This window comes from Tupaia chinensis, unplaced genomic scaffold, assembly GCF_000334495.1.
Source record: "Tupaia chinensis unplaced genomic scaffold, TupChi_1.0 Scaffold148904_1, whole genome shotgun sequence".
NCBI lineage: Eukaryota > Metazoa > Chordata > Mammalia > Scandentia > Tupaiidae > Tupaia > Tupaia belangeri.
This window is the reverse complement of record NW_006208752.1, coordinates 642,192-665,518: the sequence shown is the minus strand read 5'-3', so window position 1 is coordinate 665,518 and position 23,327 is coordinate 642,192. Positions and strand designations below refer to the sequence as shown.

Genomic DNA, 23,327 nt, shown 5'->3' with positions numbered 1-23,327 from the left:
CCCAGGGGGGATAACCTCACTGCAATCTCTCTCCTCCCAGGATCCTGGGCATGAACACACTCACATCCTGCGTGAGTGTCAAGCCACCGATTCTAGGATTCTGACCACGGTTGGCCATGTGGGAGTTCAGTGATATAACCACTACATGATCTGCTTGTACCAAGAGTTTTTTTGCTATAGGACACATCCTGGAGAGACAGAAAGAAACAGAGAGACAGAAAGTGAGAAATCAGCCCCCCGGGGGTGGGGAGAAATGCCACACCCTAATTCCTTTTCATCCATTTTCCTCTTGGAATTTTAGGCATGCATGCAGAGGTGCCTGGCATGAGTTTTAAGCCTCCATGTGCAGAACTTGAACCATGGTTGACCACATTGGAGTCTAGCACCTTAACCACTACACCACAGCTGGTTCCCCCTTTGTCTTTTATCATGAGATGATGCATCATGAAGACCCTTGCCAGATGCCAGGGACATACTCTTGGACTTTCCAGCCTTCATACTGTCAACCAAATACATGTCTGTTCATTATAAATGATCCAGTCTCAGGTATTCTGTTATAGCAGCAAAAAATAGAGTAAGGCAATGTCCAAGGAGAGAAGATAAGTAGGTCACTTGGAACAAAAATTCATGAGGTCCCAGGAAAGACTGAATGAGGAGTCTTTTAATTAATTAATTAATTATATTTATTTATTTTTGCCAGAGGGCACATGTATTTGCTTGAGAGAAAGTGAGAAAGCACCCTCTATAGGGAATGGTCACACCACAATTCCTTCTCCTTCATTTCTTTCTCCTTTTGGGATTCTGGGCACACTCACACAGATGCCTAGAATGTTTTTCTAGCTGTCAGATCTGGGACCCGAACCACATGGTTATCCATGAGAAATCCATCCACCTTAACCACCATGCCATGAGCTGGCCTGAATCTTTGCTTGGAGTAATTAAAGTGAAGTATTCAGATTTTAAGAGAATTACTAGTGTCAGAGGAATTGTCTAAGAAAACTAAGTAGGATTTTTCAGCATAATAAGGAGAGAGTATGATTATGGGGGACCTAATCCTGTGAGCCATGGAGAGAATGAGAGAGAAAAGGATAGCGACAGGGAGGGTGGGCTTCTCATTTGGAAAGGATGCTGAGAAATTGACACAAGGGACCATGCAAACAAGTGAGTATTTTCATAATCCTAGTATAAAAAACTCGTATGGAAATAGTGATTATATGGAGGAGAGAAAGGGAATAATTGGTAAAGGCCCTGTAAAGCACTTCCCCTGAGCCAGGCAGGATGGAGTGAGCTGGTGAGAGGCAGGTGAATTTGAAATCAAGGACAGGCAAAAGTTATTTGCTCACTTGCAGTTATAAGCTGAGATAATTTTAACAAGTCATGTGAGATCTTGTCTAGGTGATAATAATAAATAATTGACTCAAAATCTTTCATTTCCTCAAAGGGAACTTAATTCATTAACAGGACAAACAGAAGCATCTCCGGGGAAATTTGAGACCCTGAGAAAATAATGTCGAGTCACCTTCTCTCCCTCTAACATCCACATGTAGGTACAAACCTTTTGAAATGAACAGGGAAGGAATCTCTGAAGAGAAAAATAAAAGGATTGAAATAGTGCCTCTTAGTGCTTTACATTTATATAATACCTGGTTGGTTGTATTTCCCGTGTTCTCTAGTAGCCCCCACTTGGTGTGCTTGTTAGTTGTCCTTGTGCCAGCTACATTGCCCTCAGCACCTCCACCCTACCTTACCTTCTCTCTCCAAGGCTCAATAACCGTTTTTTTTTTTTTTTTAGTTTTTGCCATAGGGCACATGTGCTTGGGAGAGGAGAGAGATGGAGATAGAGACAGTGAGAGAGAAAAGTGAGAAATCATCTTTCTGGGGCAAGGGGATGGTCACGCTGCAATCCCTCTTCTTCCAGTCTCCTCCTGGGATTTTGGATATGCACGCACACGTGGCTGGCATGATTTCAAGCTGCCATGTCTGGGACTCAAACCATAGTTGGCCATGTGGGAATCTAGTGCTTAACCTTACGCCACTTGCTGCCCCCTCAATAACCTGCTTTCTCTGATACAGGAGCACTGCTTATGTTGCTCTTGCCGCCCCTTCCTATTTTTCATGCGTGACTGTTATTTGTGTACGTATCTTCTCTACCCCATTCAATGTTGTGTGTCTACAATACAGGGAATGTCCCCTCCTTTTTTCTTTTATTCCCCATGGCCTCTTGCTATTAGTGAATGTTGAAAGATTATTTACTAAAGTAATATAATAATTGTTTTTACAGATAACAGACCTAATCACGATTAAATCATATACTTGAAAGTATAGGATTCAGAACTTAGGTCTTCTGATCCGCAGGCCTGTGTTCTTCCCCTAAACATTGAGTCCAGTGTCAGGGCGTAGAGGGGGGTGGGAAACGGTAAGAGTTGCACTAATATCCAGAGGTTCAGGCGAGTCGAGTATATCCAGCTGAGTCACTTCCTCTTTCAGAGACAATTTCTGATGTCATCCGTGTATGTCATGGCCTTCCCCAGGTGTTTCCCTGAACTGTGAGGATCATACCCAATGTGTGGAACTAGAGGTATGGGTATGCCTTCCAGACATCTCTGATGGTGGGTAAATAGAGGTCGTTAATGCCTTTACCAGAACAGACAGCTCTTAGTTCTCTAAGCACACTTTGTAAACAAACCCATTCAAAGTATCTCTGCTTTAATTAGGTATATGATAGTACCACTCATATTGCACCTATCACATGTTGACTTATTTTTAAAGTAATTTTCGTATAGGAGCCAGCAGGTGGCATGGAGGTTGAGGCGTCTGGATTCCCACATGGCTGGCCATGGTTTGGGTCCTGGACCTGGTGGCTTGCTTCCTCACTTTCCTTCTCTCTCTCTGTCTCTCTGGTCAACTGCAAATACTACTACTAATAATAAAGTAACAGCGAATAAAATTAAATAGAATAATTCTTTAAAAAAAGTTATTTGTGTATGTATTGTATCTGTCAATTTCAAGAGAAGGGCCAAATAAAATGCCTTGTAAATGAAAATAATGTGGTACATAATTGCTACTGGATTGCACCTGGTAGAATTAGGCCTTATCGTTATACTCCCCCTTTAGTTTTCTTTTCTTTTTTCTTTTTCTTTTTTTTTTTTTTTGAGAGGTTTTTGCTATAGGGCATGAACACTCGCCAGAGAGACAGAGAGACAGATAGCAAGAAATCACCCCTCGGGGGGATGGCCACAACGCAATCCCTTCTCCATTCTCCTCTTGAGATCTTGGACACGCATGCACACGCGCCTGGCATGAGTTTAAGCCACTGGGTCCGGGACTTGAACCGTGGTCGACTACATGGGAGTCCAGTGATATAGCCATTACGCTAACTGCTGGTCTCCTCCCCTTTAGTTTTTGCTGTATCCTCTTTAGCTCCCTTTTTCTCTTTGAAACTACTAGATTGTTCTTACCTACCTGGCAAAATCTTCTTTTCAAATTATTAACAGAGAATAATTAAAACGACTGCATTTACTAAGAATATTTGTACTTTAACAGAATATGACCCCACAGGACTCACTACTGATAGATTTAGTTTATGGAATTTTTTGTTTGTTTTGTTTGTATTTTTTTTAAGACAGGTCTTATTATGCTCTGATCCTCCTGCTTCAGCCTCCTGAGTAAACTGGGACTGCAGGTACCACCACCGTGCCTGGCCTTTGGGGATGGCTGGGAATCAAACTTAGGCTTCCCATGTGGCCTCAGCCTGTCAAGTACTAGTGTCAACCAGCACACAATACCCAGGCTGGGCCAGAAAAAGGTTTTATTTTTGCAATTATTTTGTATGATGTTTAGAAAATTTACATTATGACAATAACCACTTATTTCTAATAATGAACCCCCTCTGGGTATATGTTTTATAAAAAAAAATCTTGTCCTATGAGTCTATGGTATTATAATGTTGAGATTTAATTTAGTCCACAAATCCCTCTTAGATTTTTTTCCTTTTCCTGTGTATCGAAGGTATAGGACATGGTATTTGTCTCCTTTCATAAAAATTTAGAAATTATCCAGTATTTAATTCTGCCTTTTCTACCTTATCTAATTGATAGAGATGAAGCTGAAGTTGACAGAGAAAGTCCATTTTTGAAATTATTTCCTTCGCAATAACTTGGCCTTTTAATCCCCCACACATTTTTACAATGCTAACTTTAGTAGCCTTGACAGTAGGATTTTTTTTTAACTCTATGCCATTTAAAATTTTGTCAGTACAATATGTCCCACATATAAGAAATCTTATCCACAAAGACCACGAGAACAAAAGTATATAGAAATCTGACTCGGGAACTATCAAACGTATTTCATTTTCCTTAACTCCTTCACTCTTTGTTTCCAATTATCTATAAAAGTGGACACAAGATGTGTCTTCATGAATTGCCTTTGGAGAAGACAAGAATATCATCAGAAAATGGACCACTGTAACCCAATGAAATATGTCTTAACTACTGTTGATGGATGGAAACTTTGTGGATAGTGGGCCACAATGAACAAACTACCAAGGTGTTCACAGCCATCATAAAGATGTGTTAACGCCTGGAGCAATGGACTTGCATTTATTTCATACCAAGAAAAGCAGGAAATAACTATAGTCGAGTTACTTCCTCTTTTGAGGAACCAAAAAGGCAGCAAATGTAGTTGAAAACAGAGAGACAGATTGCGGTCAAGCTTGCAACGGGTCCAGTGAATGGAGAGTATCTCTGGGTTATGAACTGTGGTTCTTCAGGAAGGATGTTCGGTCTAGAAAGGAGCCACTGGATAAATTCCTCTACCTTGGTAGCACTGAGGAAAAATCTCCACTTTCCTCCATGAACAAAAGTTAGTTTAACCCATGTACCGAAGTCTGGGTAAATATAAATATTTGACTTTGCTTTTTTAATGCTTCTTGATGCATTTTGATGGTTAATTTTCTTCTGAGTTTTAATTTTGGGAGAAATTGTCTTTTTCTTCAGATGATCAGTGGGCTCTGGACATCTGGACACTTTCTTTGGTTCTGCTGAAGAGTTTTCAGAGCCTGTAGAGGCGAAGTTGTTCTTTAGAGTTTCTGGTTGTGTAAGTTTGTGAAGCAATTCTATGATCTCTTTACTTTTTTCTCCCTCCAGAACCTCTAAACAATGTACGCTAGAGCAAAAATTCTGATTTTCCAGTTCTGTCACCTTCTTCTTTAAAGCATCAATGGCTTCTTTCACAGAGAAAATGTCTTTAGCTCTTGTGGATTGTTGGTTTTCACTAACATTCATTCTGTTTTCCAGTACTTCCATCTGCTTCTGATATAGGCCAGTCATTTCCTGGATTTTTGATACTGCATTGACAATGTCAGTCATTTGGTGGAGGAGTTCAACCTGGGCAGTTTTAATGTCTTGGAGAGTTATTGTAAGATTTATTTCTTCATCAGAAGAAGCAATGTCTTGATCACAAGCATAGGAACTCATAGTTGGATATCCCATTGAGTCTGGATGCTGTATCTTACATTTATGGTAAACATTTTTAAGAGATTTTCTGATCTTGGAGAGATTTGAAGTCCACATCTTCCTTGCAGCAACCTTTACCCTTTTGGTGTGAAGTCTGTACATCTTTCATGGTGACACAGAGGCAAAATATTTAGAAATGTGACTAGAATCACAGAAAGAAGCAATATCGGAATGAAGTGGTCTTTCTCTTACAATTTTCTGGATATCTTTCCTGGTAACATAGTAGAAGGCCCCATGGAGAATGTCAAAGGCAACAACAGGTAGGCACTCTTAGATGGTTAGCTTCTTACAGAGCAGCCTAACTGGAGAGCTCTGTGAAATAATGGGCAACTGCATGGAATCCTTCATATGGTAACCACTGACCTGTGCTGATGTCACAGTGACTGCAGCCTTATGATGATGCATTTAATCCTAGGACAATCGTTCTCAAAATTGTTGGTCCAAGACTCTTTTCCACATGTAAAAATTATTGAGGGCCACAGAGCTTTTATTTATGTAGGTTATATCTATCCATATTTTGTATTAGAAATGAAAACTAAGATAGTCTTAAGATATTTACCTATTAATTTATTTAAATAAAAAACTCCATTACATGTTAACATAAATGCCATGTCTATGAAAAATAATCACAATTTCTAAAAGGAAAAAGAATAGTGGGATGAGTGGCATTGTTGGAGGCCAGCTGATGGTGTGGTGACAAAGATGGATGGATCCCATATGGCCAAAGGTACAGTCCTAGTCCCAGACCTTGTGGCTTAAAGAGCATGCTGGGTGTGTGCGCTCCAACTCCCTAGAGGAGAAATGGAGAAGGGACTGTGGGATGGCCATGCTCCATGGGGTGGGTTTTCTCATTTTCACTTTCTCTCTCTCTCTGTGTCTTCAAGTGAGCACATGCACCCTATAGCAGAAAAATTTAAAAAGGCATTGCTTTACATAGCTGTAAATATTTTAAATATCTATATTAATAGAAGATACCTAGATTCTAATATCTGCTTCTCATTACATCTGTTGTGTTATATTGTCTTGATGGAAGTTTGTGAAAAAAAAAATCACAAAGAGATATAAATGGGAAAAGGAGAGGTTTTTGTTTTAGTTTTCTTTTTTGTCATAGGTTGCGTGCGCTCATCAGAGAGAGACAGAGAGAGGGGAAGTGAGAAATCAGTCCCCTATGGGTTGACCATGCCACAATCTGTTCTCCCTTCTCCTCCATTTTCTTCTCAGGATTTTGGCCATTCATGCACACGTGCCTGGCATGATTTTCAAGCCACTAGGTCTGGGACTCAAACTGAGGTCAACTATGTATGAATTCAGTGTTTTAACCACCATATCACCTGCTGGCCCTGAAAGAGAGAGTATTTAAAAACATTATTTTATTATTATTTAATTTGCTAGTAGGTCCATATGCTTTTAGAAAGAGACAGAGAGAGACAGAAAGAGAAGGAAAGTGAGAAAGTAAGCTGCCAGTTCCAGGACTTGAACCATGGTTGATCATATTGGAGTCCGGTACCTTAACCACCACGCCACCTTCTGGTCTCAAGAAAGGATTTTAATAACCTTTCAGATGATTGAGAATATTATTCTTTGCTACTCCTCAAAAATTTGACAAATGATCATTTTTTTTTTTAGAAGTTAGTTGCAATGTATTGTCTTAAACTAGACCAATATATCTTTATACTCTGTTACATTAAAATTTTATTGCTCTATTTTATATTTTAAATGAATGCACGATATAAGGAATTGATCATTAGGGAAATAATGGTTTCCTGATTTATGTAGGTCTTTCAAATGTTGGTCTAGTTTATTATACAATATCAAAATATTCATTAACATCAATACCAGTCTCACCAGAAAAGTTTTTGAGTATTGGGAAGAGGTCAAGCTCATGATAACAAATACAAACTTTTTATTTAAAATTCTAATTTTAGTTAGAAAAGCTTGTAATTTATTAAGCTTCTTACTGTTTTCCTTGAAGTGATCATCTCTGTACATTTATTTTTTGCAAAAATGCTTGCCAAATGCCCAACTATGAACATCATAGTTTGTCACCAATTATTGTTTCAAGAAAAATACTGTTTCCTGAAATAAGTGGCTAGTTCAGTTTGTAACTCAAATAAATACTTTCCCTAGAGACAGCTATATAATATTATACTTTGTTAAGCAGTGGAAGCACTTTATTATGTACTTCCCATCATATGATACATATCAGAAAAGTACTGAAAGGTTGAGATATAAAAAAATATTTTTAAATTTTAACTTTATTTATTTATTTACTTATTTTACTTTGACCAGAGAGGGATAAAGCGAGAGAGAGGGAGAGAAAGTGAGTCCTGCCAGGTCCAGGACTTGAGCCATAGTCAGCCGTATGGGAGTCTAGCACTCTTAACCACCATGCCAGCTGCCAGTCCCAAGATTGAGATTTAATAAGATTAAACATTTGGGGGGATAGGGATGTACCGCAGTTTAGTGTAAAATACAATGCGATGCGGGCCTCACCCACATGGGAGAGTTCTGAGTTGGTGTCTGGAGTCTTCCCTGAGTATACCAGACACACATGTGCTTTTGATCCAGGGCTGGTTAACCCTGGGGTGGGTTACTGTGTTGTGGTCTTATGGGGATGTTGTCTCTCTGGTCTTTTCTCTTTTCATCTTGCTCATGAAAGAAAGAAAGAAACATTTTTTTTTTCTTTTGCTGCTTCAATCACATTCTTGAATGAAACTATCTTCCTTTCTCTTGACCTCCTCTCTCCCGCCAAGTGATGGAGAATAAAGTAACTGTTGGTACAGTGTGGTGCCACTGCCTTGCTCTGTGCTAAGGTACCAACAGTTTTACCCACCATTGCTTTTGCAATGCAATTTTTCAAATGCACAGGTAATACAGAAAAAATAGTAATTTAGGATTGTTTTGATATTTTTGCCCTCACGGTCATGCAAAGTGATTTCGTGGCACAAAGTATGCCACACTTTAAGAAATACTAACTTAGAATTACAAATGACCTGATAGCCTTTTTATATTTCTTTATACAGTGTTTTTTTTTCCCCTAAATAATAGTGAAATCTGAACATCTTGAAATATTATATAATACTTTGTCCATCTTATATTTTGAGCTAAAAACTTAATTTTGTTCTCTGAATACCTAGGACTAAACCTTTTGGAGTTAGAATAACATGATATCCATATGCCAGTCCCATTCTATTCAAGAGGATATTACTCTTGGGAGCCAGCAGGTGGCATGGTGGTTAAGGCACTGAACTCCCACATGGCCAACAGCAGTTCGAGTCCTGGACCTGGCAGTTTGAAAATCATTACAGGCGCATATGTGTGCATGCCCAAAGTCCTAGGAGGAGAATAGAGGAGAAGGGATTGTGGTATGGACATCCTCTCTCAAGGAGTGGCTTCTCACTTTTCTTCTCACTGTCTCTCTGGTCACCGTGTGTGCCCTATGGCAAAAACCTTAAAAAACAAACAGAAAAAGGACATAGTCTTGGATTAGTGCCAATTCTAACCTTCTACTAGATCACTGTTTCTCCTATTTGTGCCAAATTGCACAGTCAGTATTGGCCTTGGTGTTGGTTTGAACTTAGCCAAAGGTAATTTAAGAATTTTGGCTCATCAATGATATCTGGGATTTTGTTTTACTCTCCTATCTTACAATTGCTGTTTAGTAACCTTTCCACAATGTCTAGAAATTTTTTCAAACTCTTGCTGAGGACAAATGATCTCTGGGAGGCAAATACCATAGAAATGGTATTCGGGCCCAGAAAAGTTAGAATTCAAAGCTATCCCTTCTGCTTTGGCCAAGGCTATTTTATCCACTGAGTTCTATAGAACCAGTGTGCAGGGCCTATGAAATTTTCAAGGGTCAGTAAAAATATTTGAGACCAGAAAAGGAAAGGAGAATTGGCTCAGGGTACTAAAAGAATGCTGCAAGATTGAAACAATAAATGTTTAATTAAATGTCTCTGAAATGTACTATATCATCTTCATTAATTGTTAAATTTAGCATTATTAAAATTTCATTACATTTGGAGGCAATTTGTCGATTAGTTATTCTCACTTTGTAAGAAACCCCAATTAATTAGAGGGATTGCTTGTAGTAATTACTCCCTACAGGTTAATAACTGCTGTCTTACTGTCTGCATACCAGACACGGTTCTAAATATTAGCTTATTTAACTGAAGTTTAGAGAAGTCAAGTAACTTTCCCAAGATAATACAGCTAAAAGGGGGGCAGATTTCAAATCTTTACATTCTGGCTCCAGAGTCCACATATTTAACCTCCATTGTCACACAAACATGATAAAAATATATGAGGAGATATCAGAAAGTTTATAGAGTTAAAGTACAAGTTTATTTTGGTGGAAAATTTTGAAATCCATAGTCTTTTCATAATACACATTTTCTATGAACTTTTTTTTTTGGAGAGATTTTGCTATAGGGCGCATGTGCTCGCCAGAAAAACAGAGAGAGACAGAGAGACAGAAAGCAAGAAATCACCCCCCCCAGAGGGGTGGCCATGCTGCAATCTCTTCTCCTCCATTCTCCTCTCGGGATCTTGGGCATGCACGCGCACACACCCAGTGTGAGTTTAAGCCACTGGATCCAGGCCTCGAACTGTGGTTGACTACGTGGGAGTCCAGCGAAATAGCCATTCACCAACTGCTGGTCCTAGAACTTTTTAAAGCCCTTAACATTTATCACAATCCAGAATGAGATGGATAATTCAGTTTTTAAGAAGAAATACACTATGTATTAATTAATATTCATAGACTACATTTATCAAATTTTTATGTTTAGCAGTATGATAAAACTAAAGCTTTAATTGGTTATTTTATTTCCCAAAGCTATTTGAAACAAATTTGTGAAGACTTTAGAAACTGAATTCACTCTGTCTAATTCAGAAGTAAAAACGAACAATTAGAAGCTATTCTTGTTTTAAGGTAGTAGCACTGAAATAAAAAAAAAAAACTTGAAAATTTTGAACTAAAATATTCAGACATTCAGTTTATTTTTATAGAACAAATTCATCTAGTGGGTGTCTGGGTTTCTAACTACTTACCTATTTATGTTAGTGAAGGGAGCCTCCCCCATTAGGGGCATGTTGGGCAGTGAAAAGCTGGAGTGTGAGGGTATAAACTTAATGATTTGGGTCAAGTTTTGAGAGCAGTCAAAAGTGATGAAAAGAACAGTAATTGAGCTCTTAAGGTCCCTTGCAGAGATATAGAGTCATGTAAGAACAAAAGAACGCAGCAGACCGTGGTCTATGGGAGACTTTCGGAGGATATACGGTCTCCAGGAGGCTGATTTTCACAGGAATGGTATTTGGAACCAGAAAGGCTAGAGGTCAAGGCTGTCCCGGTACTAACTCTGTGCTCCTAGGCAAGTTACTCACCTCTCGCCAGACTGTAAAATGGCATATTAGAGCACCTATTTCACAGAGTCGATCTTGAGAATTAAGGTGCTCAATATTAGTAAGTCCTTTTCCTCCCTAAGTCCTTTTACTTCCCTCCTCCTCCTCACCTCCCTTCTGCTTAAATGGAAGGAGGAAATGGTTAAGAGTTTAAGCTGTCACTCAGCTCACTCTTACAATGCCTTGCTTTACATTATATTCCCTCAATACGATCGAGATATAAAGTGTGTGAAGCTTTCTGTTTGGTGTGCGCAAAGATTTTCAGTTAGAGTTGGACCAGAAAACGGCAAACCAAACTTTTTCCTAGTATTGTGTTTCTTAGCCAGCTATGGTTTTAGGAACACTGGCATGGAATGACCATTGGAGAAATGGCACTAATAATAATAATTATTATTATAATTATTATTATGATGATATTTAGAGTTTTGACATAGGGCATGTGTGCTTGCCCGAGAGAGAGAGAGAGAGACAGACACTGAGAGGGAAAGTAAGAAATCACTCTCCAGGGGGGATGGCCATGCCACAGTCTCTTCATTCTCCTCCTGAGATCTTGGACATGCATGCACACATACCTCGTGTGATTTTTAAGCTACCAGGTCTGGGACTCAAACCACAGTAGTCCATGTGAGAGTCCAGCGATGTAACCACTACATCATGTGCTGGCCCCAATAAATATTTTTAAAAAGTATTTCCGATTTTTATTTTAATTTCTTCTTTGACCTTGGGTTGTTTGTTTTGTTTTCCAAAAACAAGAGTGACACAGAGAGACAGAACCTCCAGTAGGGTCCTGAGGCTATGAATCTACCGCCAGCCAGCCCCAAATCAAGGGCCAGTGCATGTCTAGCATACTCAGGAAGGTCTCCCGACTCAAACCAGGCAACCTTCCATGCGGGACTGCCTCACAGGCTGTCACGTTCTACTACTGTGCAACCCTTTGGCCCCTATAAATAATAACATTAATTTTTAACATGTTGGTGTGTTCAAGCACAGTAACTATGAATTAGTTATGGCGGAACCAAGATTATATAAAAGTCAGCCTAATTTACAGCCTTTCATTCTGTTTTCTTCAGTGGGAGACATTGGGGTAGTAAGCTATTTTACTAGCAGTTACATATTATCTGTACTCTTTACATTAACGTACTACTATCCTCACATGTTGCTAGTGGTTGTGACTACAAACATTTAAACACAAACAATTAAATACAAGCAGTAAAAGAGTCTTACTTCTCTCTCCAAATTTAGTGGACAGGTTTTCAGGCCATCCTCTCTCGGGGGTGATTTCTCTCTCTCTCTTTCTCTCTCTCTGTCTTTCTGGCAAGTGCACATGCCTTATAGCAAAAACCTCTCTAAAAACATTGTGTGGTCTGTTTCGGGAATGCTCTCCATCTGTTTACCCTCCTGGCAAACTTCTACCCACCCCGTAAGAGTCAGCTGGTCATCAGTTACACTGGGCTTGTTCTGATTCTCCTTAACAGTCTTACCAGCGCTCTTGACACGTTGGAGGTGTCTACCTATCAGTGGTTTTCATCTTATATTTTTATTGTGGGCAAGCCTTCTAGACTATGAACTACTTGAGGGGAGATATTTGCTTTTCAACTCTCACCAATGTCACAAAACCTAACATATATGGGTACTCAGTAAATCTTTATTCAATAAATGAACGAATGAACCTGTGAATGATTTTCAAGGTGTCCATTGGATCTCTTCTGAGTCTATTTCCATGGGCGGCTCGGGAATATACTGCTTATATCATAAAGGGAATACCTTTTCTTGGCTCCTGCTGACCAATTAGCGATTTTGGGATAGGAATCTAATAATTTCTTCCCCAAAGACCTGAAGCAGTTAAGTGGCAGGAGCAGTGAGCTGACAGCAGAGACATGGAGGTCATTCTAAACCTGGAAACAGTTATGGCATAGATCAAAGCGAGCGCCCGGGAACGACAGCAGCAGGGCGGGTCCGACTGGCACTGATCCTAGAGGTGACACAGCACAGATAAGGCACTTCGCTCTGCGCTACATGTGAGGTGTTTCAGGCCTCTAGAGACCCACAGGTGAGCAGGGTGTTCTCCACACCTCCGTGCAACTGCCTGAGCATACATCTGTCATCAGTTCAGGTATGCAGGCACTTATCTCTTAATTCACGCCATTTGGTACTCCGAATTCCAAATTGACAATGAACTCTCTCCAGCTTATCTAAACATTCCCTTCGCCATTTAGTTCCAGAGCCCTTGGGGCACATTTGTATTTTCTGTAATCTCCCCTCCCTGTCATCTCCAGTCCTTGCTGTTATGCTTGGCTCTGCCTGGCAATGCATCAGAGGAGGTTGCCTGGTCTCGGCAATTCTCGACCTCGCCTCCTAGCTTCCCTTCTCAAGTGTGCCCTTTAAATCTTGGCGCTCCTTAGCTTATGATTGACGCCCTTACCGTTTTTTATAAGTCCTGATGTGCACAGTTGATGTAGTCATAAACATATGTGTCTGGAAAGAGGGAGAGAAAGCGAAAGAAGTGCGTGTGCTTAACCATTCACTTCCTGAATGAAACTGGAGAGTATGTTCAGTGAATCGGTCTATTTCAACATCTCTGTTTTGCTGACTTTAGGTGATTCAGCAGATTGTTTTTGGAAACCGTCATGCGATGGGCGATGCACAGTGTCAACTTTCTGTTTTGCTCCTGAATAATGCAGCCCATCCTTCGGGGTACACCGAAAATTAAAAGATACAGAATAGGCCAGCAGATGGCGTAGCGGTTATTGCACCGGACTCCTACAAGGCCCACTGCAGTTGGAGTCCTGGATCTGGCAGCTTAAAACTCACACTGGGCATGTGTGCATGCTTGCCTAAGATCCTGAGAGGACAATAGAGAAGAAGAGATTGCGGTGTGGCCATCCCCTCCAACCCTCCCCACTAGGGGTGATTACTGGCTTTCTATCTCTCCACCAAGTGCACATGCCCTGTAGCAAAAATCTCTGCAAGAAAAAAAAAAAAGACACAGAATAAATAGTGATCATATACTCTATGAGTGTTTAAAATGTAAACAGTCCAGACATCGCCAAGTGTAAAGACTGGAGAATGTTAGCTTTCCCACTTCTAATTATGATTACGGTATAGTTTGCCATTGTGTCTCATCTGGCTGTGTTAAAAAGTTAATTATAGCTGTAATTTAATATTCTCTGTTAGCATTTGGATTTGCAGTTGTCATGATCCTTTATGATACCTCAGACTACAAAACCCAGGGAGATATGCTCTTTCTTGTTCTAAAATTTTCAAGGTTGTAATGTGAAACACTGCACCCACTCTTAATAGTGCTTACCCTGAAAGACGCTGTAATGACGGCGTTCGATGTTTCCAAGGGAAGTTGCACCAGGATCTCTGTGACGTCAATGTGTATTTGTCCCTTGACTGTATTTTTCCTCCTGTTATTAGTTTGCCTTCCATCTTGGGCATATTATTTTCCATCCCACTTCATCTGTTCAATGAGAACAGCAATAACCATGTGCTGATATTGAAGAGGGTCATAGGATTAGCAAGACACTGGTTATTACATCTAATTTTTAAATTTGTTACTCCTCTCATTCGAGAGCTGTGAGTGTCATTATGCACTGTTTCTGCAGTGGTTTTTCCTCAGCAGTTTGACTTCAGCCTCATTTCCTTTCTCTGTTTAAAGCTGCATGCATCCTTTCTTCTATGTGGGTTTGGATTACAAAGATCTTATTTAACTTTCCGAATGTATTCTTTTCTGCTTACACTCTCAGATTACACACAAAAGAGTAAATACCCAAAAGAGAATCATAAATAAAGTTTGTTCCACCCTCTTTCTTTACTACTTAGGCTTCTGCAATTATGATCTAAGGGAAAATGTATGTACTTATTGTTTTAAATATTTATTGACGGCTCCTCCCCAGAAATGTGTGTTGCTGCAGCAGCTATTTCTAGAATAGCACAAGCCACTGTCTAGCTATAAGACTTGATCTATTTCTTTCTGGAAATTTGAGTCTTTTTCTGGTGGTCTTAAAGTAATATAAGTACCCAAGAACTGGAATGTTGAGAGACTAGGCAGTTTTTATTAAGCACTATTTTAGTAATTCCAGCTTCAGAACTAGGTGCTAATGGCCTGTAACTGTAACTATTAATCACCATTCTTTCTATTTAGATGCCTGTTTCTTCTTCACAGTATAGTATAAAACAATCCCAAGGTGGCTTAAGCCCTTGGGCAATGTACATATTTAAATGGGTAAAAATTTATATCATTATACCCGTTGGGCTTTCCATTTTTAAGTGGCACATTAAAAAAGAAAGAACGGGGCTGGCCCATGGCCTACTGGTGAAGGGAGCCAGATCCCACATGGCTGATAGGGCAGTTAGAATCTTGGCCCCGTGGCTTGAAAAGCATGCCAGATACATGTGCATGCTTGCATCAGATCCCAACAGGATGGACAAATGGAGGAGAAAGACTTGTGACCTTGCCCCGTCAGGGGGTTCATTCTCTTTCTTCCTCTCTGGTAAGTGCACATGCCCTCTAGCAAATGAATTAAAAAAGAAAGCAAGAAAGAAGAACATGGCCGGAAAGCAAGTCTTTCGTTGTTAGAAAGTAGAGCTAAGAAGTATGGGTGCCCAGGCTCATTGTAGTAAGGAAGGGACACAGTTGTTTAAAATCTAGTGAAACAGAGGACCTTAGATATCTTCATTCCAGGATTCCTTTGAGAATTTGATGGAAGGTTCACAAGCTTCTTCCGAAAACAGCATAATCATACACATTTGCACTTAATTTCAGAGAATGCAGAGACCTCTCCACTGCCATCCCCAAAGCCATTTATGGACACTATAAATCATACCCTGGTAAGAAGAGGACCAAAGATTATTAGACTTCCTGGATTCTTTTATGAGTATTTTGCTTTCACTGGGCCTAAAGCCTTTTTAGGTGGTTTGGTTCAAGAACTTGGAATATGTAGAGTACTGAGGTCTAAGGCAGTTGGCTATTTTGCATAAAAGCAGGGAGGCCTGGTGGAATGTTGCGACTTAACAATTGTTCCAGGGGGAGGGGGGTTGGGGGGACCCCTTAAGAATAACTGAGATGTGGACAGATGAAAGTAAGAAGAGCCTGCTAGGCTGGATTCACCATGAAATCTGGGACCCTGTGGGGTTTGTTCTTCACTAGCTTAGCATGGGGCAAGCTGACAGCTACTAGGCTCTAAATCAATATTTATATATGGAGTGTCTTGTGCCTCATTTCTAGTGAGGAGCTTGAACCAAGAGAAATGGCATAAACCCAGGGAAGAAGTTCCACAGGTGCTTCTGATGCAAAATGCCTAAGATGAATGTTGGTGACTGGTCTAGATATCTTGGATAATCAGTTGGGAGCGTGGCAAGCATCTTTGTAAGAATTTAAGGATCATAGCTACAAAATTAAATATCGTTTTATTGCCGAGGAACTAAGAAACAGCACAATTAGTATATTCAATATTTTATTAGGAAATTTTGATAGCTAATTTTAGGAATAGAATTTGATGGTGGTGATTCCAAACCTGAGAAATTAACCTCTAAACCTAAGTCTCTCACAGGGAGGAGCTGATATTTTCACATGGCCCCCTCTAGCTGGCAATTTTCACCTGAGCACTAAGCCTAATTTCCCAGAGAGGGCAGGGGAAAAGGAGAAGCTTTGCGGAACAACAAAGATTTTTTTCTCCCAGTTTTGCCAGAGAGAGTGTGTGCTCACTGGAGAGAGACAGAGATGGAGAGAGAGAAAAAAAATGAGAAAGCATTCCTCATGGGGAATGGTTATGCCTCAGTCCCTTCTCCTCCATTTCTTTCTCAGGATTTTGGGCATGCACACACACACACACACGCACACACACCCAGAATGTTTCTGAAGCCAGTGGTCCAAGGCTCAAATCATGGTTAGCCATGTGGAATATAGCACCTTAAGTACCATACGAGAGGCTGGCCCAACCAAGTTAGTTTTAATTCTGGCTTTTCTCCCCTCTCATCTTTCCGTAGCATTTTAAAAGGAGGTGTTATCATCAAGTATAGAACCTGTTCTTTTTTTTAAAATTATTTAAAATCTTTTAAAATCTATTATTATCATAATCTTGTTTATATTACATTGAATCACATATAACTTTACAGTGTATTACATTTCTTTTTCCAGAAGGAAAACCATGCATATCAGTCAAGACAAAGACATTACTATCCATATCACCATCAAATACTTTTTTATAATTTTTTCCAGATTATTATTATTATTCTCATTTTTTAAATCATTCAATCACTATAATTTTGTTTATAAAAAGACTTTACTCAACATGAAATACTTCTCAGACCAGTCCAGTTGAAAATACTATACATGTTATCATCAACAGGTAATAAACCATTTTTGTGTACCACTAATTTCATGCCTATTTGTTCTCTTGCTACCCTTCTCCATATTCTTCCTTTCTCCCACCCTGTTCCACACTGTCCACTGCTTTTATGCCCTCCAATATTTTAATTTCTACTATAAAGGGCGGATAATTGGTATATATTAAGTGGATACATACAATATCTTTCTTTCATATCCTGACTTACTTTACTCAGCAATAGATTTTCCATATCCAACCACTTTCTATCAAATGCCAGGGTCTTCTTGTTTTTTATGGCTGAGTAGTATTCCAAAGTATATGTGCCACACTTTTTCAATTCACTCATCTGTTTGTGGACATTTAGTTTGGTTTCATGTCTTAGTGATCATGAATAATGCTGTGGTAAACGTTGATGTGCAAGCGCTTTTCCGAGCGAGCATTCTTTTTTTGGAGATACCCAGAAGTGGGATTGCTGGATCAAATGGTAGTTCTATTTGTAGATCTTTGAGGAACCTCCAGATTGTTTTCCACAGTGGCTGAACCAGTTCACATTCCCACCGACAGTGTAGGAGAAGTGTGACATGGTCTTGTATACCTATGTGCCCCCCACCCGCTGAATTATCACTGTGGAAAGCTTGTGGTTTTCCTTTATCCTGAGTTTTGAGTAGAACATTGGCTGTTAATTTAATCCTGAGTCTCTGTTGTATATTCTCTTTTTCTTCTCTATTTAATTTACATATCTATACATGTATGTGTCTATTTTGCACAGATAGTATAAGTGACAGCAAGGTTTATCTTTTTTAAAACCTTGGCTTTGTCCATAGCAGGACTATGTCACTTTACTCCCTGTTCCCCAGTGACTGTGTGAATAAAATGATCACGTAGTGAAGCACCTGAGGCCCACTGTGTTCTAGGTGAAGAAAATGGAGTGTATCAAGCCGAATCACGTGCAACGTATATGTGTATGTGTGTAGGGGTGGTGGTGGTGCAATACCTCCTTTCTGAGACGCTGGTTGCAAGGAGGGCAAATAATTAGCATTTCACTCCTGCCCTCTCTCTCTTGCCTGAAAGGAAGAGGAGGAGTACTTTTGCTATTGCTGAGGTTGGGATGAGGGCTTACATGCATGTGTGTGTGCACAGAAAGTAAGATGTTTCTCATTCCTTAGGATTTACTTGCATGCCAAGAGCATTCTTCATCTTTCCTCCATGCCATCAGCTGGGCAAGCATAAAGTGTCCCTGCAGGTCAGGGATGTGGAGCAGGGCTGAAGCATGCAATTCAGTCCAATTCTGAGCCTGGGTGTTGGGATGACGATGGTTGCCTCGCGTCTATGCCACATCCGTCATAAGGGTGATATTTTGATCTCTGATCTTCTGTACTCTTCTGCCTATTTTTATGTGTGGTTGAAATTGGAAGGGGAAGAACAGCATAATTTATTCACCTTCCCTTACACCTATCAAAATAGGCTCATTTGTAGTCATTACAAATTTGGATGATGTTACTCAGCTCATGGTTTTGGAGAAGCCCAGAATAAAACCTATTTCAAATCAACTGCATTGGTGAGAAGTCTATGAATCTGAAATTTTAATTTTAGGTGTAGATTTTATAATCCATACATGGCTTCCATTTGTTTTTCTTTCTACCACAAATATGAGAAAAACTGCACTAACCAGATTTTTTTTTTTTTGGTTTATTTCTTTTATTCATGGTACAGAGGGAAGGAGAGAGGGAGAAAGGGAGAGAGTAGCATCCTTGACAGAAGGACCTTTGACATGGTCTTGTCAACCGTGATCCCCTATCTTCAGCTCTCCAGCTCGTAAGGGTTCTGCGTGGTATACACACTTGTGCCTGGCATACTTCAGGCCCACCTGGGGATCTGAATCTGCAGCTAGCCACATGGCTTCCAGAATTGCAGTTCAGTTTGCTACTGTCTACATCATTAGGCCACGCCTGGCCTGCCTTTTATTTATTTAAAAAATTATTTTAATTAATTTTATTTATTATTATTATTATTTAATTCGATGAGAGAGAGAAAGAAGGAGAAAGCAAAAAGGCAAGATGCCAGGTCCAGGATGCGAACTGTCATCAGCCATATGGGAGTTCAGCTCCCCAACCACCACACCACTTGCTGGTCCCCTGGCCTGCCTTTTTAAGGGAACATCATGAATGTGGATGCTTCAATCAGTTTCTTAAAATCTTCTATGACCTTTTCCCCTTATTTGTAATGTAAGAATGGTAATACTTTCAAAGTTGTAGAGGAAATTAAATTAAAGAAAAAATGCATATGGGAAATTTTTCAGTACCTGGCCCACCAGAAGTATTTGATGGATGTTCAATAAATGACTATGCTATGCTAGGTGCTGTGTCATGAAAAGAGTATTTATGAGTCAGTGAACTTAGTAACCCAATATTCTGCTGTCCAGGATAGAGCAATTGAAAAAGTGGGATAAAAAGGACCAGCAGATGGCATAATGGTTACATCTTCGGACTTCCATGTAGTTGACTGCGGTTCAAATCTGGGAACCAGAGGCTTAAAACTCACACAAGGCTTGTGTGCATGTGGGCCCAAAATTCTGAGAAGAGAATGGAGGAGAAGGGATTGCAGCATGGCCATTACCCCTGGGGGGTGATTTTCTCACTTTTTGTCTCTCTGTTTCTGTCCCTCCAGCAAGCACATGCACTCTGTAGCAAGAATCTCTCAAAAAAAAAAAAAAAAAAAGGTGCGAAAAAGAAATCAATCTGTCACTGGTGACCTCATCTTTTTCACTTCTGTCTATTCTCTAAATCTCTAAATATCCCTTTTTATTTTTCATTCAACCAATGCCATTTTGATCCTTAAGATCTAGTTTTTGATATCTCTATGTGATCAAATTTTCTCCTATAATTATTAATATTGCTCTCAGAAAGAGGGAAAGCCAGAGGCTGGCTGCCTGCTGGGTCTCTTGGTGGCATCCCCACCATCCTGTGAAATCAATTGACCACAGTTCAGAGGGAGGGGTGGGAAGCTGGTAGGTGGCTCCTGTTGCCAGACAGGTGTCAGGTGAGTTTGAGGTACAAAAGGAGAGAGGGAGAAATGTTTAAAGACAACCTGAAAAATTGTTTTCTACCCATCCTGAAGATAAATCAAGCTTTCCCCAAACTTTGATATTACTCCAAAATAGCCCAGTTTTCTGTTTGCACGGGTGTATCAGCCATGGGTGTCAGGGGGGATGGGGGTTGAAGCTGGTTCTCTGACCTTCACCTTCTCTACCTCACAATGGCTCCTCTGCAGTTCGTTCTTCCTGGGATGTGCTGTAGCAGGAGGAAGGCTGCTATGTGAACTGTCATGTATCTCCTTCCCATCCCCTTCCCTTCCCAGAACTTCCCAGTCCCATCTCCTTCCCAAAACTGGCAGATCCCAATAATCTCTTGCCAGGCTCATGGTCTAAGGAGACTAATAATAATAAATAAATAAATAAATAAAGGAAGAGATTGATTCCTTCCTCTGTTTCTCTCCTCTCTCTCTTAGCTCTAAGCCTACTCTATGTATTTGCTTCCACATTACTCATGGCAGTAAAGAGGCTATTCTGCCTCTGTGCTAAGAGAGGGAGATGCTCTGCAGCAGATGTAGCCTGTCTTATGCAATGCAAGTTGACAGTCCGAAATATTCCTCACTTTCTGGGCTTCATGGTGATGCTCAGAAAAATGTGGAGCCAGATTCAATGGTATTTTAAACCTACTCCAATCCCAGTATTAGAAATGGTATATCTTGTAAGTCAGAAGGTGGATTTCGGAGTAGAGAGTAGGGGGCGGTAGTCGAGGGTGGTGGGAGAAGGAGGAGGGGGTGAATCACTTATAAATGGCGCTGAGGCAGGATCCGAAGCCTAAATTTCTGAGAGAGTGCTGTGCTTTCATGGGCCTCTTCTTTATGAAGCAAAGTGTGTGAAAGTTGCCATAAAGGATAAGCAAGTGAAATATTTCATACATTACAGTGGTTGGAGAGAAAATTGGGATGAATGGGTTCCAGAGAGCAGAGTACTCAAGTACGTGGACACCAATCTGCAGAAACAGCGAGAACTTCAAAAAGCCCATCAGGAGCAGTGTGCAGAGGGCAAGGTGAGAGGGGCTGCACCAGGAAAGACGACATCTGGTCTGCAACAGAAAAATGTTGAAGTGGACACAAAAAAGAACAAACAGAAAACACCTGGGAATGGAGAGGGCGGCAGTACCGGTGAGACACCTCGGCCTCCTCGGAAGAAAAGGGCCCGGGTAGATCCTACTGTTGAAAATGAGGAAGCATTCATGAACAGAGTTGAGGTTAGTAAAGATCCCCGAAGAACTAAAACCACGGCTTGTTGATGACTGGGACTTAATTACCAGGCAAAAACAGCTCCTTTATCTTCCTGCTAAGAAGAATGTGGATTCCATTCTGGAGGATTATGCGAATTATAAGAAATCTCGAGGAAATACCGATAATAAGGAGTATGCTGTGAATGAAGTTGTGGCAGGTATAAAAGAAAACCTCAACATCATGTTGGGCTCTCAGCTACTCTACAAGTTTGAGAGACCACAGTATGCCGAGATCCTCGCAGATCACCCTGATGCGCCATGTCCCAGGTGTATGGAGCACCTCATCCACTGAGATTATTTGTACGGATTGGTGCGATGTTGGCCTATACACCTCTTGATGAGAAGAGCCTTGCTTTATTACTGAATTATCTTCACGTTTCCTAAAGTACCTGGCAAAGAATTCTGCAGCTTTGTTTAGTGCCAGCGATGATGAAGTGGCTCCCCCCGAGTACCATCGGAAAGCTGCGTGAGGGGCGCGCTCATTCACCTGTGTTTGGATCTCTGTAAACACATTTTTGTTCTTAGTCCTTCTCTTGTACAAACTATGTACTTTGAAGATGTTAGTGTACAACAGAATTGATGTTTGTTTCTGTTTGGTTTTAAACAGAGGAAACAAAAGGGGTTCATCTCCTTTAAAAAAAAAAGGTGGATTTCGTAATTTTTAGATTCCCAGATTGAAAAGCCCCCCGCCATTATATTAAATGTTAAATATCCTGTTATACACCACTTTAATCATTTTTATGTAATTATTAAGCTTGTAGCTTTAAAAAATACTTGCTTTTATCCAATATTTTGTTTATTAACAACTTATATGAAAACATTACCTACTTAATTATGTTTGATGACATGGTAAGTAAAATCATTTAAGGAGTTAGAGCCTCTTCCTCTTTCACTGTGTGCTTAAATTTGTAGAGATATATGAATAATCTGATTCCTGGGAAACCCCGTTTGTCCAATACCACATGTTATTGAATCTAAGATACACTTTTTTTCACGTTTGAGTATCTCTGAAATTGGAATTTAGCTTATAACAGATAGCATCTTAGCATGTGTCCACAGATTAATTGGTGACGCTTTTCTTTTGTTAAAAATACTTTAAATAATAGTGTGTGGGCCAGCCTGTGGTCATGCAGCTGAGTGCACCAGATCCCACACGGCCAATTGTACAATTCAAGACTTGGACCTGGTGGTTTGAGAAACATGCCCATGCATGCATGTGTGTGCATGCGTGCCCTAAATCCCAAACGATGGGAGAAACAGAGGAACAGGGATTATGGTGTGAGCATGCCCCACGGGGAGGAGGGACTGTTTTCTTGTTTTCCCTCTTTCTCTCTCTGTGAGCACAGGTATCTTCTTGCAAATTAAAAATATAATTGGACCCACCAGTGGCTTGGTGGTGAAGGTGGCTGGCTCTCACATGGCTGTCTGCACAGGCCGAGTCCTTTCCTGGCAGCTTGAGAAACATGCCTGCCATGTTTTGAGCGCGCGAATGCCCAAAATCCCCAAAGGAGGGAGAAGTGGAGAATAAGGAATTGTGGCATAAACATGGGGGTGCTTTTTCACTTCCCTTCTCTCTCTCTGGCAAGCACACATGCCTTCTGGAAAAATTAAAAAATTAATAATATGCATGTAATTAATGGCAATTCAGGTTTAAAATACAGTACACATTAATTTACTATAAACCCCTAAAGACTAGTTTTCTAACCTTACATAAATACATGTTAATCTTTAATCTTAAATGAATATTT

General features: G+C 40.2%; 1 protein-coding gene and 1 pseudogene across 1 annotated transcript; one reads left to right on the top strand and one right to left on the bottom strand.

Annotated features, from left to right (window-relative positions):
* Nucleotides 1-4,579: 4,579 nt before the first annotated feature.
* CCDC54 (coiled-coil domain containing 54) lies at nt 4,580-5,822 on the bottom strand. Its single transcript, XM_006170759.1, has one exon. The coding sequence runs from the start codon at nt 5,613-5,615 to the stop codon at nt 4,629-4,631; it is 987 nt and encodes a 328-aa protein (XP_006170821.1). The 5' UTR covers nt 5,616-5,822; the 3' UTR covers nt 4,580-4,628.
* Nucleotides 5,823-21,088: 15,266 nt separating this feature from the next.
* LOC102488707 (mortality factor 4-like protein 1 pseudogene) lies at nt 21,089-22,049 on the top strand (annotated as a pseudogene).
* Nucleotides 22,050-23,327: the final 1,278 nt, after the last annotated feature.